This window comes from Littorina saxatilis, linkage group LG5 (genome assembly GCF_037325665.1).
Source record: "Littorina saxatilis isolate snail1 linkage group LG5, US_GU_Lsax_2.0, whole genome shotgun sequence".
In the NCBI taxonomy this organism is placed as follows: Eukaryota; Metazoa; Mollusca; class Gastropoda; order Littorinimorpha; family Littorinidae; genus Littorina; species Littorina saxatilis.
The window spans coordinates 7295374-7315412 of NC_090249.1; the positions used below are offsets into that span (position 1 = coordinate 7295374).

Consider the following 20039-nt stretch of genomic DNA (forward strand, 5'->3'; position numbering starts at 1 on the left):
TTCAATTTCTTGAACAGTCCTACAGCTTGTGTGAAGCGTCGAATCGTCTGCAAAAAAATCCGTTTTAACATTGGAATTAGATATATGAAGGGGGAGGTCATTAATGAATACACAAAACAAAATAGGCCCTAAAACTGACCCCTTGGGGACTCCACTCTTTAAACATCCTTTGGGAGACGTTTTACCGTTTATAGAAACATACTGTGTTCTGTTGACAAGATATGATTTAAAGAATGAACACGTTGCGGGATTGTTCACGTACAATGCGAGTTTATGTAAAAGTAATGTGTGATCTACAAGATCAAAAGCTTTCTTAAAATCAAGAAATACAACCCCTGATATGTCCGAACGATTAATTGCCGATAGCCAGTTATCACATAGTGATTAAAGAGCTGTACTACAGGAATGTTTCGGACGAAACCCAGATTGAAAGTTGTGAAATAATTTGCCCCTTTCCATGTAGTTCAGAAGATTCTTCTGGATGTGCTTCTCTAAAGGCTTTGAGCAATGAAATTGGCCTGAAGTTATTAGGGTCAGACACATCTTTATTTTTAGGAAGTGGAACGACATTTGCCGTTTTAAATGCATCAGGAAAAATATTTTGTTCAATGCAAAGATTATACACATACGTTAGAGATTCCACTATGTACGGTAGGGCTAATTTAAGCAACGAAGGGGGATTTTGTCAGGCCCCATGGATTTATTATTCTGAAGGTTTTCTATACATTTTTTTTAACTTCATGTACGGCAATAGTTGGGATAGAGAATGAATCTTGTGATTTTAATTTATGAATACAACATTCTTTTATTCTAAACAACAGGGAGTCCCCACCCTCGACTTCTTCATTTACATTTTTAGATTGTTTCAATCGATCAGCCAAACACAGAAAGTGCTCATTGTATTCATCTGGAGGAATGGCGCTATTTAATCCGCTATTTCTTCTCTGGGATTTACCTCTGAGATAGAGAGAGAGAGAGAGAGAGAGAGAGAGAGAGAGAGAGAGAGAGAGAGAGACAGAGAGACAGAGAGACAGAGACAGAGACAGAGAGACAGACAGAAACAGATAGAGAGAGAGAGACAGACAGAAACAGATAGAGAGAGAGAGACACACACACACACACAGAAATACACACAGAGAGAAAGAGAGAGTGAGAGAGAGAGAGAGACAGAGACAGAGAGACAGATACAGAGAGACAGAGAGAGAGAGAGAGAGATGAGAGAGAAACAGAGAAACAGAGAGAGAGAGGGGGAGCGAGACAGAGACAGACAGAAACAGACAGTAGGGGGGGGGGGGGGATTATCTTTATTAAGCAGGGCAATGGTATTAGCAATTATTACTGTTTTTACAACCAACCGTCTCCCGTTACTTAACTGAAGAAAAACCAACATAACAAGCACTAACAATTGGTAAGCTGTTCGGGGAAGAAAACAAAAGACTTAAAGACAGCGCTCTGTTCGTACGCCAGGTATTGCTGAGTGGGAGAATTATCTGGAACTCGTACCAAGATACGATCAGACAGACTGGCAGACAAGCAGGCAGATAGACAAACAGACAGACAAAGTCAGCACTAGGTTGGTATGCCTGGTATATTGCTGATTGAGAATATTATCTCCAGCCAAAGGTACACAGGTATATGATCTTACAAATTAATATCGCTTATAGCCTTCAGAGAGAGAGAGAGAGAGAGAGAGAGAGAGAGAGAGAGAGAGAGAGAGAGAGAGAGAGAGAGAGAGAGAGAGAGAGTGTGTGTGTGTGTGTGTGTGTGTGTGTGTGTGTGTGTGTGTGTGTGTGTGTGTGTGTGTGTGTGTGTGTGTGTGTGTGTGTGTGTGTGTGTGTGTGTGTGTGTGTGTGCGTGCGGAGTACACGAAGAATGTATAAAATCCAAAGAATCTGTTTACAATGGTTTTAAGAGGAATTCTGAATTCTTCAGAAGCTGCCTCTTTTCTTCTTCTTGATGAAACATTCATGTCCTAGTCTGTCCCTCAACCCTTCGTGTCAGTCTGTTTTAAGCCACTAATGGCCTCTGCGTAGAATAGTCACTCAGTCGAACCTGCCAAGACGACCACATCAGTCTTGATAACGACCACCACGACCATCCCAAAGAAACCCCGACGAGTTTTCCCCCTGTATAATGCACCTTTCATTCCAATCACCTGTCTATAACGACTATTTTTTGTTGGTTCCGTGCGTGGTGTTATAGACGGTTTCGAATGTATCCTTGTAAATCCCTAAGAGACTCAGCCCTCCCCTTCCCTTTTTCACTTGCCTGTATTTTTTATGTGTGTTTTATTGCAAGAAAGACTGGTACCTACAGTACACGCCGAAGGCTGTAAATTGCTTAGCCAAACTGTTTTAGTCAAGCTTTGTTATTAGTGAGTAAAAAGAGCACTGTCTTCTGGGGTCTGGGATGCCCGCTTGCCAAATGTTACGTTTCACCGAGACTAATTCCCACGACATTCGCCGACATAAGCCATTTATCTCCCCCTCTCCCACTCTCATTATCTCTGGGTTATGTTACCGCTGGCAGAAAGAGGGAAACAGTTATATACGGAAGCTGGAAAGAGAGAGAGAGAGAGAACTCTCAGAACTCAGAAAATTTAATCGCTCAAACTTGAAGGTTCATTGCGATGGGGAGGTTTGGGGCGAGGGAGACAATTTCGAAATCAACAGGCGTTTTTTACATTGTACAGATGTTTACCCGACATGGTATTTTCCGCGTCAGTTTTGATCTTGTATTGTTCTCCTTGTGTAATACAAATGTCATCGTTCTCTCAAATGTCTGGATGAGAACAAGAGTCCCGAATCACACGCGAACCGAACAACGAGACTGTTAACCGAGGTAGAAACGTGTCACGTTTCGTAGCACAGACACTTCGTGTAGCACTGTCATAAGATCATCTTTGAATTTTCCTCTGTCGACTGGTGACCCATGGCGAAGGTTGTCAAGGTACCCCTGCTCTTCTGGTAGCATGTGGCGGGTTGCTTGCTTTATCATCCAGTATGTGCCTGTGAGATCGTCGCTGCTGCAGTCCTTGATCAACACAAAATCATCTGTTTCACAGAGCAGTGACTGTCTGTCGCCTGTGTTGTCTCTGACCACCCGTCGGAATGAATTGTTTCTGTGTACGTTTTTAACAAAACGAACAACTGATCGGTCCCTCAGTTCCGACACATACTTCTTGATGGATGGCAGACAAAAACCAAAGTCTGGCGCCCTTTGCTCTGATATGTCCAGTGTTTCTGTGCTTCCTCTCTGTGACTGGGTTGTCAAAACATCACGTGGCTCAGCGGTCCGTGGCGACAATAACACAACGCCAGCTTCACCCTGACCAATGTTACCACGCTCGGTGGGCTTGTCAGCTGTGCCTGCAACACGTGCAAAGTCACTGCTACTGTGTTGTGTGTCAACGTCACATCCCACGGGTTGTTGTTGTGTCATTTGTGGCCTCGACGAAATCGAAAGATTTGACATTGAAGAAGAACAATTCTGACTTGCCTTAGGTTCGTTCGTGGCTTTCTCTTTCTTTTCCTGTCGTTCTTGTGCACGCAGCCTGTCGCGCTGAAGCTGGCTTGAAGGTTTGCGCCGAAAATGTTGAGTCATGGCTGGCCGGTCCGAGTCAGAGACTGACACGAGTCGCAGGACGACTGTGGTTTTCGTGCCTTCAGCGCAGATTTTCCATGAACACACGGCATTTTCCTTTAGCAGGGCCTCCAGGGTACCTTCCAGAGCTGTTGGGAGTCCAACAGCTGGCATTGTGAAGGAATATTGAGCGTTTCTCAACGTTGGATCGAGAGCTCTAAATTTTCCGTCCTGCTGCTCGAAGATCTCGCGAGACCCCCCGGATGAGATAGAGAGAGATAGAGAGAGAGCGAGAGAGAGAGAGAGAGAGAGAGAGAGAGAGAGAGAGAGAGAGAGAGAGAGAGAGAATTGAATTGAATTGAATTGAATTGAACTTTATTTAACAAGGATTAAGATTTAAGGCTACGCCTTTTCTTACAATCTGTCATTGGGACGCACAGACACACAATGATACAATTAAAAATTAAAAAGTTAAAAAGATTACCAACAAAAGCCGAAAAGAAGGTCAGAAAACTTCAGCACGTGATGATAAAGATGACGATGATGACGATGATAATGATGATGATGATGATGATGATGATGATGAAGATGAGGCATGAAGAGCATACATATGTGGTTATTTATAAAATCAAATGCATACTATGCGAGTAATTATAAGTACAAGCTGGTAGCAATCGAACATGTAGCAATAGTACAACAAAAATATGTTCAGAATATACAATGCACAGCATATCTTTGGCGTAATACTAAGTGGGGTAAATCAAAACGCGTTAAACTACGCGATAGAGAGAGAGAGAGAGAGAGAGAGAGAGAGAGAGAGAGAGAGAGAGAGAGAGAGAGAGAGAGAGAGAGAGAGAGAGAGAGAGAGAGAGAGAGAGAGAGAGAGAGAGTCGTCCGTCAACAACGCACTGAGACAATAAATAATGTTAAAATGCGAAGTAAATCGTTCACCGAATAAGAGCCTATAATTATCTTCAGTTTTGTAGAATCATCAATCGCTTTACTGGACTCTAATATCCTTCTAAATAGCAAATCGTAGTATATAATACTTCCACGCGTCCGCTTTCGTTAAACAGGATTGACATTTTGAATCCCACTCAAAATTACAGAAATCGCGAGACATCAGGATTCTACCAGCTTCCTTCGTGTGGAACTTGAACCAAATGTACGATGCTGAGTGTCACAACTTTCTTTCGTCACCTAGTACACTATCTTTTCTTGACGTTAACTACTCAATCTACCAGGAAATGACCCCGCTGCTTGAAAGACGGCTCGACAGACATGCATATACTGTATATATGGATACTCACAATGCATTCTGGGGTCATACTGAAAAATGGCCGCTCACACTCAATCTCTCAAAATCTCGCGATGATTCAGCTAGTCACGTGTAGCTAATACTCTTCTTACCCCGGTCAGAGGCCTCACGGACAACGTTTTCATAATGGAGAAAGTACAAGGCCGGCCGGGCCATTCTCTACACGCAATATGTTGGAACCGATCCCACCGTGTTTCCCGCCACCTCACCACTTCTCGCTCCCTTGTTGGTTCCTCTCATGAATGTAGTAAATGAATATTCATGCGCGGAGGTGTCAAAAACTTACAAAAGACCAGACTTTCTTACTATATTACCTCGGTTGTCACCAAGAACACGACAGCTTCAACGCATTCTCTCTGCTCAGCGATAGTTGCAGTTATACCCCCAAAGCGTGGTAAAATATGGAAAACTGACATTTCAACGTTTGCCGTGGCCATACTGCTTACATCGTCTTCTGAAGGTGTCAATATAACCAAGACTGATATGGAAATGAGATAAGTGTATTATACCGACTACTATTCTCATGTCATGGGGACTGGTTCGCGATGATTAAGTTTTTGGGAAGATAAAGTGGTTTCCTTTCCAGAGCTCGACTTTTGTTTTTGCAAACGTCGTTTCTACTTCTGTACTTTTCTCAAACGTCCCCATCTTTGGATGACCATTAATGCAGTGATTGGGAATTCGGTCATTGATCATTGATGCATAAACTAAATATATACCACCTTCCCGTGCAAACGATGAGACAGACCAGGAGAGATGTGTCCAAGCTATAGCAAGGGATAAGATTAGCCCTCCACTTGAAAACATAGCCACAAAATCAACACATACCTGATTGCTTGTTGTCGTCAGTTGGAAATGTTTTCGAATTAAACACATATCCGGAGGCTGTTCATTTTTGGATTATGACAAAGTGTGTGTCTGTATGTGTGAGAGAGAAAGAGTGTGTGTGTGTGAGAGAGAGAGGGAGAGAGAGAGAGAGAGAGAGAGAGAGAGAGAGAGAGAGAGAGAGAGAGAGAAATGCGTACATACATATATACATACACAAACACACTCACACACACACACACACACACACACACACACACACACACACACACACACACAACTCCCGAGCCTCTCCCCCAACACTTATCCCAAGTATAACATGGTCAGATCTGAGACGGTGAGCCAAACTTTACACTGGAAGAAGTGTGCCTTTAACATAGTTGTCAGGTCCCCGTTGTCCACGGCAAGCAGGTTTGTTTGTTTGTTTGTTCGTTTGCTTAACGCCCAGCCGACCACGAAGGGCCATATCAGGGCGGTGCTGCTTTGACATATAACGTGCGCCACACACAAGACAGAAGCCGCAGCACAGGCTTCATGTCTCACCCAGTCACATTATCCTGACACCGGACCAACCAGTCCTAGCACTAACCCCATAATGCCAGACGCCAGGCGGAGCAGCCACTAGATTGCCAATTTTAAAGCCTTAGGTATGACCCGGCCGGGGTCAGCAAGCAGGTTGGCTGCTGATTGTTGGAACATGTCCAAGTGGAAGGAAGCTTTTCTCCCATGTCAAATCCTGGACATATCTGTGGTGATCTACAAAACGGTCTGTAAAGGAAAGTGAGCTGAAAATGTGAACGTCTGAAATAAGTCTAAACGTCTGAAATAAGACCGAACGTATGAAGTAAGTCTGAACATCTGAAATAAGTCTGAACGTCTTTTCTTTGTGTGTGCAGTTTCCCAAGCCCCCCGAGTCGTGGGAAGGAGTGAGGGACTGCAGCTCCATGCCCAAGGCGTGCCCACAGACCAACTGGGAACTCAACTATGTACGGATGCACGTGCCGGAATTCAAAAGCTCCGACATGGACGAGGACTGCCTCTACCTCAACATCTATGTCCCTGTCACGGTATGTTGTATGCATGTCATGGTTGTGAGTGGAATCAGCCGGATGAAATTATAATCCGGGTGTTTTGTGACCAAAGATTCCCGTTTCATTTGACTGATATCAGACTTCTGGTTCTACCCAGGAAGTATGTAGATTATGTCAGAGCTAACATTGGAATAAGGCGGATGAAATTGGAAACAATGTCAAAGATACCCGTTTCATTCGGCTGACATCAGACTTCTGACTCTACCAAGGAAGTATGTACATTATGTCATGGCTAAGATTGGAATAAGCCAGATGACACTACTTCTTTCTTGGTATGGACTGGGTTCATCCGAATTGGTGTTTTGTGACCAAAAATTCCCATTTCATTCGGCTGAGATCAGACTTCTGTTTCTACCCAGGTAGTATGTAAACTGTATCAGTGCTAAGATTGGAATAAGCCAGATAAAATTAGAGTCGGTGTTTCGTGACCAAAGATTTTGATTTTATGCGGCTGAGATGAGACATATGATTCTACCCAGGTAGTATGTTAACTGTGTCAGCAGGGCCGGACCAAGTTCGTTTGAGGGGGGGGGGGGGGGGGTTCCAACCGAAGGCAGGGGTCCAAAGTCCACTTTTTTTTTCTCTGATTGGATGGCCAGGGGGGGGGGGGGGGGTCCGGAACCCCAGGAACCCCCCCCCCCCCAGATCCGGCCCTGTGTCAGGGCTTAGATTTGAATAATCCAGATGAAATTAGATTCGGTGGTTCGTGACCAACGTGTCCCATTTCATACAGCTCAATTCTGATCTCAGCTAGTTGATATCAGACTTCTAATTGATAATAATAATAATAATAATAAAACATTCTTTTATAGCGCTGTTCACCGCCAAATGGCAGTCCCATGGCGCTTTACATTAGACATTAAAATTTAATATTTTACATATAAAAAGTTTCCTCGTAAGAAATAACATACAAGCATTAAAAACAATTCATAAACAACGACCACTTATAGTTATATAAGATAATCTAGACAAATTGTTTTTAAAAAGATGATTATTCCTTGCTTGATTCGGAAACAAGCCAGACTCCAATTTCAGCCATGACAATCATGTACATTGTATATTCAATTTGGATGGCTTCTTTTGACGTATGCATGCGTTAATGGAAGACTGAAAGGGAAGGTTTGGATGAGATTGAGGTTAGTTGCTTGGCTTCCACACATCCACATTAACGGCTGTCGCCTACACGTCAACGTCATTGTCCATACTGACGAGACGTGGAACCTAACTGCTTATACAATTTCGTGAAGGCAGGATGTCGTGTAAAAAGGAACCAAGCTTATGAGAAGGACGATCCCTACCCCAATGTGTGTGTTCCTGTTGCGGTGTAAACTCTACATGGATTCGGATAGAACAATAACTTTGGAATGGAGGTGGTCGGTAGAAAGAAAATACACAAGTTTGGGGTTATGGCGTTTGTGTGTGTGTGTGTGTGTGTGTGTGTGTGTGTGTGTGTGTGTGTGTGTGTGGATTAGATTGCATTAAATACTACCTGATCAGTTTGACGTCATTGTGTGGCAACAAATGCCACACGAATCCAAAGACCGTATTATTGCTGAACAAAACACAACGTCAAAACATATTCGTTTACATATTAATACCTTTGGCACACAAAGTGTAAAAGTTGTTGGTATTGTCCACAGTTGTTCACCTACGTAATCAAAAACGCCGCCATTCTTTGACGGCAGACGTCGAAAGGAACCAAATAACATACACGGGCGGTTACAATTGTGTTGCAAGGAAAGGCAAATGATTTACTTCAGAAATGAAATTGACTAACTCTAAATAATCACGGTACAAATACTGCAAATGCTTCACGTAATAAGTTAATAACAATCTCAACACGCGTATACCTACGTCATCAACATGACGTCATTCTGTGAAGGCAGACGTCACAAGGGTTCACAGACGGAGGAGGGCTACCGGTGCTGATCCACGTGCACGGAGGATCCAACGAGGTGGGGATGGGGGCGCTGTTTGAGGGGGACACCCTGGCCTCCCTGGGGGAGATCATCGTCATCTCCTTCAACTACAGGCTGGGCGCCTTTGGTGAGTGGTCTCTGATGTAGTGTTGGACATGCCTGAAGTGTGTGTGTGTGTGAGTGTGTGTGTGTGTGTGTTTGTGTGTGTGTGTGTGTGTGGGTGTGTGTGTGTGTGTGTGTGTATGTGTGTGTGTGTGTGTGTGTGTGCTTGAGAGAGAGAGAGAGAGAGAGAAGATGATGATGATGATAATGATGATGATGATGATGATGATGATGATGATGGTGATGGTGATGATGATGGCACTTTATTTCATAGGGTAGTTGTTTCTTCTCTTACAACGAGAGAGAGAGAGAGAGAGAGAGAGAGAGAGAGAGAGAGAGAGAGAGAGAGAGAGAGAGAGAGGGGGGGGGGGGCAGAGAAAAAAGTTACAACAATACACAATCCTTGGCTCCATTGTGGACAGGTGCACACACAAGAAGCTAATCTCCCTGTCCTTGATTGCTTGGACCACATTTGTGTGATCGATGGGATTGCACAATGGCTGTCTCTCCGCCGTGCCCGCTGTCTCGCTTTCTTCGCCTTGGCTATAGATTGGCTAGCCTAATGACCGCGCGCTCCTTTTCTTCTGGCTGATTACCCCAGTTTAGCCGGAGAAGTTGTTGATGAGATATAAATGGGGATGCTGACCTGACAAAAACTTGACGACTATAACTAGAAATGCAAAAAAACAAATAGACTGCCAACATTCCAAACTTCAGAATAAAAAAAACAAGCAAGGTACAATAGATTCTTATAACATTCCTTGCTTGGTTTTTGACTGTAACTAGGGCACAGAATGCTCGTAGCACAGCGTGTGGGAAGAAGCGTAAAGCCTGATATTGAATGGGCGAAGTCGACTTCGCGAAGCCTTTTTCTCGAAGCTCGCTGCATGAAGCTTTAATTGGCATGAATGGTCGGAGAAAAGACTTCGCGAAGCTCGCTGCATGAAGCTTTAATTGGCACTGAATGGTCGGTGACAAGACTTCGCGAAGCTCGCTGCATGAAGCTTTAATTGGCACTGAATGGTCGGTGACAAGACTTCGCGAAGCTCGCTGCATGAAGCTTTCATTGGCACTGAATGGTCGGTGACAAGACTTCGCGAAGCTCGCTGCATGAAGCTTTCATTGGCACTGAATGGTCGGTGACAAGACTTCGCGAAGCTCGCTGCATGAAGCTTTCATTGGCACTGAATGGTCGGCGAAGAGTTTTGTTTGTTTGCTTAACGCCCAGCCGACCACGAAGGGCCATATTAGGGCGGTGCTGCTTTGACAGATAACGTGCGCCACACACAAGACAGAAGTCGCAGCACAGGCTTCATGTCTCACCCAGTCACATTATTCTGACACCGGACCAACCAGTCCTAGCACTAACCCCATAATGCCAGACGCCAGGCGGAGCAGCCACTAGATTGCCAATTTTAAAGTCTTAGGTATGACCCGGCCGGGGTTCGAACCCACGACCTTCCGATCACGGGGCGGACGCCTTACCACTAGGCCAACCGTGCCGGTGGTCGGAGAAAAGACTTCGCAAAGTCAACTTTAGGCTCAAAATGAAGGCCGAGCTTAAAGGGGTGAAGCAGTCCGCGCGCCACAGTTTTTGTAAACCTGCGACTAATAATGCATTTGTATCAGTTTCAACCAGCTTCCTGCGAGGTTTGAACATTTATCATTTTTTTTAAAACTTGCAGTCATTACTTTGCAATGGATTTTTTTTTTATAGTTTGACATTAACAGATTTTTTTTTATAGTTTGACATTAACAGAATTAATTCTCATGGCTCGGGAAGTAATGGGTTAACAGAGCAGTAGCTTTATTTCGAAACGAAAAACTGTCAAATGCAAGCCCGGTAGGACCGAGCGGTTTGAAGTTTCCCCACCCGGTCTTTTCACATTCTGTCTGCCTGCCTGTCTGTCTGTCACTCTGTCTGTCTGTCTGTCTCTCTCTCTCTGTCTGTCCCCCTCTCTGTCTGTCTGTCTCTCTGTGTCTCTCTGTCTATGTCTCTCTGTGTCTCTCTGTCTATGTCTCTCTCTCTCTCTCTGTCTCTCTCTCTCTCTCTCTCTCTCGATACACTCCCTGCCCCTGTCAAAAGGATTCGGTCATCTAGTCCAGTCTAGTTTTCTTTCATTGCAGAAGACGGACAAGTCTGTGATTAGAGATGGGAGGATACGAGAATAAAGATCAAATCTTGTCAGGATGATGGAACGGATTTTCAGGGTTCAGAAAACATCGGTGCATGCCAGTGTGTCCAAACATAACCTTATGTCTGGGTCCGAGACGGTATTACAAGGCACAATCTTTCCCGAGAAAACTGTTGGGCTCCCAACCTCATATTTCCCCCCAGGCTTGTAGATGGGTTAAGACCACCATCCCTCGACTTGTACACATAAAAAAGAAATAAAACAAATATTTTTAAAAACAAATCTAACCGTAAAGTGGTTATATTGGAATGAATTCTTCTTTTTCTGCGGTCCTGAGCTTTATAATGTCAGTGTCACCTTATAGTGAGAGTTGTGCTGCGTGATGTTCCGTGTTTTTTTGTTTTTTGTTTTTAACATGTTACGTGGGCAGCATGACGCCGTCTTTGAGGGAGTGCGTGCTAGGTATCTGTACGTGTTTTTCCAAGTCCCTAGACTCTCGCTGGAAACTCGGGATCATTAACGTGCGTATTGGTCTTTTTGCATACATTTGAACACGATTCCGTGAGCTTAGAACTCGGCACTAAACCTTGATTCTGGGAAGGTCAAATCTCCGGCACGAACCCACGACAATAGCAACGAACTGGTTAGAATCCCAGCGCTCTACCGGCTGAGCTATGAGCCCATCCCTAGGATAAATTTATTCTGCAGAATCACACCAGTGTTCGTTCAAAAACTTAGTTCATCAAAATATTCCCAATCTTCTCAGACAGTACCAAGGCTGTTGATGTTCAGTAAGTGTTCAAGTGAAGGAATGGTCATATACCTTGTGTAAAAGCCTTGTAGAAGAGTGTGATCTGATTCGTTTACCTTTGAAGGAATGTGCCTTTACTTGCTTAAATCTAGATACGAGAAAAGTATCGAAGCTCGTCTATGTGATTAAAGAGGATTTCACAAGGGTTTAGAGTGAATCGGTTCATGCCAGTGTGTACCGCATTACCTTCCGTCTTGTACTTTGATTTGATCAATTGCTATATTTAGATGATACTGAGTTGTTTTTGGTGTGACTTCGACGTTATAGCAGTGTAGGGCCTACTTGGTCAACTCAAAAGCATGTGTATATACTAATAGTCTCTCTCGTAGGGGAAGGGCTCCTAATATGGACCGGTGTCAGAATAATGTGACTGGGTGAGACATGAAGCCTGTGCTGCGACTTCTGTCTTGTGTGTGGCGCACGTTAAATGTCAAAGCATCACCGCCCTGATATGGCCCTTCGTGGTCGGCTGGGCGTTAAGCAAACAAACAAACAAACACATCCTAATATGGACCGGCTCCTAATATGGACCACCTCCTGTTCTGACAAACTAACGGCGCTAGAGCGCTAAAAACAATTTCATTCGCTGTATTCATCCTCTCTGGATAACTTGCACATGTCAAAACAGTTGCAGAAACACAAACCTCAAAACCGTTTGGCTTTTTCTCTTTTTACATTTAGTCAAGTTTTGACTAAATGTTTTAACATCGAGGGGGGAATCGAAACGAGGGTCGTGGTGTATTTGTGTCTGTCTGTCTGTCTGTCTGTGTGTGTGTGTGTAGAGCGATCTTTATGAAATTGGACATGAGAGTTCCTGGGTATGATATCCTCAGACATTTTTTTCATTTTTTTTATAAATGTCTTTGATGACGTCATATCCGGCTTTTCGTGAAAGTTGAGGCAGCACTGTCACGCTCTCATTTTTCAACCAAATTGGTTGAAATTTTGGTCAAGTAATCTCCGACGAAGCCCGGACTTCGGTATTGCATTTCAGCTTGGTGGCTTAAAAATCAATTAATGACTTTGGTCATTAAAAATCTGAAAATTGTAAAAAAATTATTTTTTTTATAAAACGATCCAAATTTAGTTTCACACCTGTAGTTGCAGTTTTTTTGATAGCCCCGGTAAGTGCGTTTTCATTTTAAAACAATGCAGTAAGCTCTTTGCGTCGACGTAAGTGCGTATCGCTTAAACACAAATCAGTAAGCTGTTAAATCGATTCAAGATAGAATAGTAGTCGCTCCACTACGCCTTAGCATGGGGAAAAACATATCTCCCGAACATAAACTATTCTGCTCTTTTGCCCCCCACTTCCCACACACTGATGACATGATGTTTGTTTCACAGTCACTGGAGAGGATAAAGTATTGCGCTGCTTGGAGAATAACCAGAGTGCTTTTTTACAGCCAGATAAACATTGCGCGACGCTTTGCTCTATTTCATAGATATCTTGGTATGTTATTTTTTCCCTTTGAAGTGCTTTATCTTGCGGTTTCTGACAAGCACGCTTGTACTGGCTGATGGAAATCAGGCATAAAATGAGTCGCTATATTATAGCCCCGTCACGCGTAAGCGATCCTTTCACCACCGCATATTTCTTGGAGTATTAACCCGAGAAGAGAGAGGGCTGGACCTAGTGAATGTGCGGGAGGAGCTTCCAAAAAGAGGCAGGGGTACAGGTAGGGTAGAGGCAGGTAGGGTGTGTGACAGGCCTCCCCCCCTCCCCCCCCCGCCCCCCCCCCCCCCCCCCCGATGCTTTTTTTTGGTTTTGTTTTGCTGTTGATATTTAGAATTTGAAATTGGGTATTTTCGTTTATTCTTGAAAAAAAGGGTACATTTGCCGGTAAAGGGGGGGGGGGGGGCCCGGAGTTTTTTACCTACTCACAAGACTGTTTAGTTAGACCGACAGGTTGACGGAATGTTTTAATCACACTTCACGCAACTGATGTGTTTTTCTTTCTTATTTTGTTATGTGTGACACTTGATATTTGTTGGCGGCATCTTGTTTTGTTCTTGCTTCGCTTCGCGTCTTTGTCAAAAATGACATGGTTTCCCTTGTTCTGTTCCGTTCGTGTTTATGTTTTGTGAAAACTTTTTTTTTCCTAAAGCTTTATTATAAACAATTTAGATTAGTTGTGTGTATCTGTATGTACAGGTTTTCTCAGCGGCGAAAGCCCGGATTTACCCGGAAACTACGGCTTACACGACCAAACAGAAGCCTTTCGCTGGGTTTCTAAAAATATTCACTTCTTCGGTGGTGATCCTGCCAAGGTCACCATTCAAGGTCACAGCGCCGGCGGAACTGACGTAGGGCAGCACGTGGTCTCACCTCATTCAAAAGGTATGTATCTCTTTGTCGTTGTGATATAAACATCTTTTTTATTTAGTTCATCACCATTTCAAGGCACAGTCCTTAACGTTTCAGAAGCGAACAACAGTTCAGATCGTCATCTGAGATCTCACAAGGCCTTTTTCATGGGATCAGCCGACCCCTTTACATAGCCAAACATGACTATCTACAGACGCGCCACCTATAGAGGGTCCCGGGGCCCGTAACTTTTTTGTAGAACGTGGAGGGTTCAAAGACCGGGAGATTTGTAGTCTTGCTTTCGAAAGGCTCGTGAAACAAAGGGGGCATTCTGCGGGTCACAGAAAGAAACCAAGCCGAAATACAGAAACTGATAACAATAGTAGAATGAGCCAGGGGATTACTTCCCTCGACCCGACCCTAAGGGTCAATCAGGTCAACCAGGTTAGTAAGTCTACCCGAGAACAAAAATGCCAGATGCCACAGTCGCGGGCTACTCAACCCAAACCACTCAGGGCGAAGGGAAGTAGGCTGTGGACCGATGCGATCTGTGTTTCCAGACCAATCAATGACGGTACTGCACCGAAGCTCAAACGGTGGTGTCAGCTCACCCTGGCATGGCATGCAAGAAAAACAACAACAGCGAAATGTAGAGCAGGAAACTGATCCGAACATACAAATTATCTCTCTTGACTATTACAATGGACATCAACCAGCAACATGAAACAAAGCTCCAGCGCCACAAAGTTACAAAATGCATGCCTCCATTCATAAAAATGGAGGAGGGGTGGGTGACGGAAAAATGTTCACCAAATACAAAAACTTGACCTTTCAGCTTGCTGGAATCTTGCGTAGTGACGCTAAGCTAAGCTCTGTGCGGGGCACTGTCCGCCGCATCGGTCAGTTCCAGCGGTCCGCTACGAGCCAATCAAAGAAAGGCGCATGCAATCACCCAAACTACCCATCGCCACGCTCGCGTGGCGAGAAGTTCTTTTCTCGCCGACGCATCATCTTTGGCGCGCTCAGGATAAACAAGTCGCGTAAGGCGAAATTACTACATATAGTCAAGCTGTCGAACTCACGGGATGAAACTGAACGCACTGTATTTTTTCACCAAGACAGTACAGCTTCGTCAATCCCCGCGTGAAGGAAATCGCTCACCTCCCACGTCAGTGCAAAACGTAGTGATATTGACACGCCAGATTAGCGCGGTAGCGTATTGTGCTAAGCAGGAAAGCCGAAGCGCGCTTTTCTGTATTCTTGTTCACTTTCTGAGCTTGTTTTGAATCCAAACTATCATATCTATATGTTTTTGGAATCAGGAAATGATAAAGAATAAGATGAAATCATTTTTGGATCGATTTCTTAAATTTTAATCGTAAGGTTAATTAATCTATTTTCGTTAATTGTGATCACATTTTAAGAGTAAACATGACATATGTAATATATTTTTAGATTCAGAATGTGATGAAGAATACGATGCAATCAATTTTAAATCTGTTTGCGAAAAACCGATTTTAATGACAACTTTAATGAGCAAACTCATTAATTAATTTTTAAGCCTTCAAGCTGAAACGCAATACCAAAGTCCGGGCTTTGTCGAAGATTACTTGACCAAAATTTCAACCAATTTGGTTGAAAAATGAGAGCGTGACAGTGCCGCCTCAACTTTCACGAAAAGCCGGATATGACGTCATCAAAGACATTTATCAAAAAATGAAAAAAACGTCTGGAGATACCATACTCAGGATCTCTCATGTCAAGTTTCATGAAGATCGGTCCAGTGGTTTTCTCTGAATCTCTCTACACACACACACACACACACACGCACACAAACACACACACACACACACATACACCACACCCTCGTCTCGATTCCCCCCTCTACGTTAAAACATTTAGTGAAAACTTGACTAAATGTAAAAAGGAATGACTTCGTTTCAGATTTCTTTTCCTGTACAGTTCATCACCATGGCTAATTTTCTACGAGGTTTCCATTTATAAATATCACAACCCCCCCCTACACACACACACATACACACACGCCACACACACACACACACACACACAAAAAGTATACAGTTTCAGTTTTCGCTTGATTTTTTTGTTAAATTGTTCCCGCGGACAAACCTTTGCAATTTAGAGTAGTCGCTTCTCGAGCGGGCCATGGGCTGGATGGAGAGAAAAAAACACACACATATGTACGCATATGCCGTAACACTTGTAAATAAAATAAACATCTTATCTAACTCACTCAGTCACTCACATCTCAGTCACAGACTGACAACCTAGACTGGCAGGCACTTAAAAATGGCACATTCATACATACATATATCCACCGCTCCGAGTCACTCAGGGGTTGCATGTGATTGTAAACCTATAGACTTGCAGAATGTGAATTAAACGTCGTTGCCTTTCATATCTTTATTGTTTTCCCATTCGTATTCGTTTGAAAAAAATATGGTGAAGGGAATGATTTCGTGTTATTCCTAAATATAGTTTAACTAGAAATCACAAGGAATGTGTTGAAGTAATCGCCCTTTTCCAGCAGTTTCTCGAAGCAAGATTGTTTTAAACTTGTTAAAGGATATACACTTTTGTCATGGAGATTTGAAGTAGCTGTGTGACAAGATATGATATTTTTATAACTTTCTTCACTTTACTATGTATGATTGACCCCCATCGTGTGTACACGCAAGCACAAGACCAAGTGCGCACGGAAAAGATCCTGTAATCCATGTGAGAGTTCGGTGGGTTATAGAAACACGAAAATACCCAGCATGCCTCCCCCGAAATCGGCGTATGCTGCCGAAATGGCGGGGTAAAAACGGTCATACGTACACGTACATATCCACTCGTGCAAAAAGCATGAGTGAACGTGGGAGTCAAAGCCCATGAACGAAGAAGAAGAAGAAGAAGAAGAAGAAGAAGAAGAAGAAGAAGGAGGAGGAGGATGAGGAGGAGGAGGAGGAAGGAGGAGGAGGAGGAGGAGGAGGAGGAGGAAGAAGAAGAAAGAAGGAAGAAGGAAGAAGAAGGAAGGAGGAGGAAGAAGAAAGAAGAAAGAAGGAAGAAGGAAGAAGAAGGAAGGAGGAGGAGGAGGAGGAGGAAGAAGAGGAAGAAGAAGAAGAAGAAGAAGAAAGAAGAAAGAAGAAAGAAGAAGAAGGAAGAAGGGAGAAGAAAGAAGAGAGAAGGAGAAGGAGAAGGAGAAGGAGAAGGAGGAGGAGGAGGAAGAAGAAGAAGAAGAAGAGGAAGAAGAAGAAGAAGAAGAAGGAGGAAGAGGAAGAGGAAGAAGAAGAAGAAGAAGAAGAAGAAGAAGAAGAAGAAGAAGACCACCTAAATGTAAATACATGTTGTTTCAAACATTAAGACCATCATGTGAACTGAGAAAGGAGACTCAACTGAATCGGCGGAGAATAGCCACATAGGTTGAGGGGACATAACACCATTTCTTGTTGGTGTAATCTACATGTATATTCATAGAGCCTACGTACTTTTGGTTCGTCCGTTTCTTTGTGATGTATATTTCTCAACATGGTTTCATTACAGGCCTTTTCCGCTATGCTATTATGCAGAGTGGGTCGCCGTTAGCTTACTGGGCGATGGTACTACCGCCCATATCCACTCTCTCAGCCACCCGCCATTTTGTGAAAGATCTTGGCTGCGTCTTGACTTCCAACATGGCGGCGGTCAAAGCGTGTTTGAAGCAGCTGTCGTGGAGGGCTATCAACGACGAAACGTACATGGTAAGTCCTCGACGAATGAAAGATACTTTTAGTTTGTCAATACTGTGAAGTTAAACAATCCATTGATCTGCAGACCAGAAACCTTGGTCTCCCAAACAGAGACTACGCTATGCTGTAGTTTATGTTACTTTGCCAGTTACACTTTGGCCATTCTGTAGACTGACTTTTCAACTACCTTTCCCACCGTGCGATTCGTTCTTTCTTTATTTGGTGTTTAACGTCGTTTTCAACCACGAAGGTTATATCGCGACGGGGAATGGGGGGGGGGGGGGGGCATGGGATAGAGCCACTTGTTAATTGTTTCTTGTTCACAAAAGCACTAATCAAAAAATTGCTCCAGGGGCTTGCAACGTAGTACAATATATTACCTTACTGGGAGAATGCAAGTTTCCAGTACAAAGGACTTAACATGTCTTACATACTGCTTGACTAAAATCTTTACAAACATTGACTATATTCTATACAAGACACACTTAACAAGGGTAAAAGGAGAAACAGAATCCGTTAGTCGCCTCTTACGACATGCTGGGGAGCATCGGGTAAATTCTTCCCCCTAACCCGCGGGGGGTGCTGTGCGATTCGTTCTTACCCAGACGGCTGTTATTGCAAGTACAGAATAAACGTTGTGTTCTAATGCTCGCTGGTTTCGTGCTTGTTTTCTAACCTTTTGTGAAAATTGGTTTGCGTAATCTATCATAATTAACTGCGAAACATGTTTCTTAATTTCTGTTTACGATGATCAGAACTGACGTAAAGACGTCTTCTTGGAGACTTATAAACCTGGATTTTGGCTTTTGATGTAATAAGTTAACGTGCGGGACCTGATCGGGTACTTCCGCCTCGCTTACTTCGGCTTTTTCCGACTTACACTAACCTACAACGATAAAGATTACAATAATTCACCACAAAATTGCAGCGTTAGACTCCATGCAGGAAAATCATTGAAACTTGGCAATTTTCTAAAAGGATAGGAGCCTGAAGCGTGGCTGAAAGCCAAGGGGGATCTGTGCAGGTATATGGGAGCTGCACCGTCCTTTTAAAGTGCTGTTCACATAGCAGACTTCCAACCAGCTTTTCCCCAACTTTCAAGCGATTTTAGTCGGCGCCAATTCACGTGAAAATCGCTGCCCATGCGAACAGCGCAAACGCTGAAACTAATTTTTAGCGGCGCTTCTCGGCAGACTTGAAATGTTCACCTATCGGATCTAACTCCTAATGCTGGAAGAGAAGTTTGGCTAGAGCTAACCAATCGGTTAGCGCGAAAAGAAAAGTCTGCACAAAGTCCGCTCCATGTCGCGGTCGAGTCGAGCAGCGCTCAACCGAGTTTTCGTGTCGCGGCTTAAAGGCACAGCCTCCCGTAAACCATCACAGATACTGTCAGGCTTTTTACACACAGTACAAACACCCTTTTATTTAAACACTCCGCACCGCTTGAGAACATCTTAGGTGCCCTCCGTAAAGAGCGAGCAATTTTCAAAGTATTTATTTTTTAATGGTTTATCTTACTCCTGAGCCATCGTGAACCCGTGTGATCCAGTTTCCTTTTTTTCACAATGTAGTCGTCAGTTTGTGATTTCCAATGCGACTCGCTGTAAGCGTATCTGAAATAGCACGTTATTATGTACCTCTGAATCTAAACGCAACAAACGGCTGTGATTCACACGAACTCTAGCGATGGCTTTTGACTGTTCAGAGGAACTGGCGATAGGCATTACCGTCGTCTGCTACGAGAACCACGACCTTGCGTGACCCTGCTTTCGGGCTTTTCTTTTTTCAAACTTTCAAAACTTCGAATTGTACTGATCTTGTCTTGATGGAAAAAGAATTCTTTTATGATTTAAGAATGTTTGTGTACAAGCTGTCAATTTATTATTTAGATTTTAAAAGTTAGGTCTAGCGCCAAAACGCACCGTCCGATTTTGTTATCAGACAATCCGCGAAGTTAATTCTTTGAAAGTTGCTCGCTCTTTACGTAGGGCACCTAGGATGTTCAAAAGCGGTGAGTGTGTAAATGAAAGGGTGTTTGTACTGTGTGTAAAAGCCTGACAGTATTTGTGATGGTTAACGGGAGGCGTACTGTGCCTTTAAACTGACCTAAATCGAACCTAAACCGTTAGGGCCGTTCACATGGCAGACTTTTCGCCGACTTTGTGTGTGTGTGTGTGTGTGTGTGTGTGTGTGTGTGTGTGTGTGTGTGTGTGTGTG

The 20039-nt window shown here is 43.7% G+C and overlaps 1 protein-coding gene across 1 annotated transcript in view; it reads left to right on the top strand.

The window, feature by feature from the left end:
• Positions 1-20039, top strand: part of LOC138966202 (pyrethroid hydrolase Ces2e-like) — a 115831-nt gene that overhangs the window by 80214 nt on the left and 15578 nt on the right. The window contains exons 3-6 of the mRNA XM_070338335.1: positions 6622-6792; positions 8703-8862; positions 13939-14124; positions 17638-17834. Coding sequence (XP_070194436.1) covers positions 6622-6792; positions 8703-8862; positions 13939-14124; positions 17638-17834 — 714 coding nt within the window. The remainder of the gene's footprint in view (positions 1-6621; positions 6793-8702; positions 8863-13938; positions 14125-17637; positions 17835-20039) is intronic.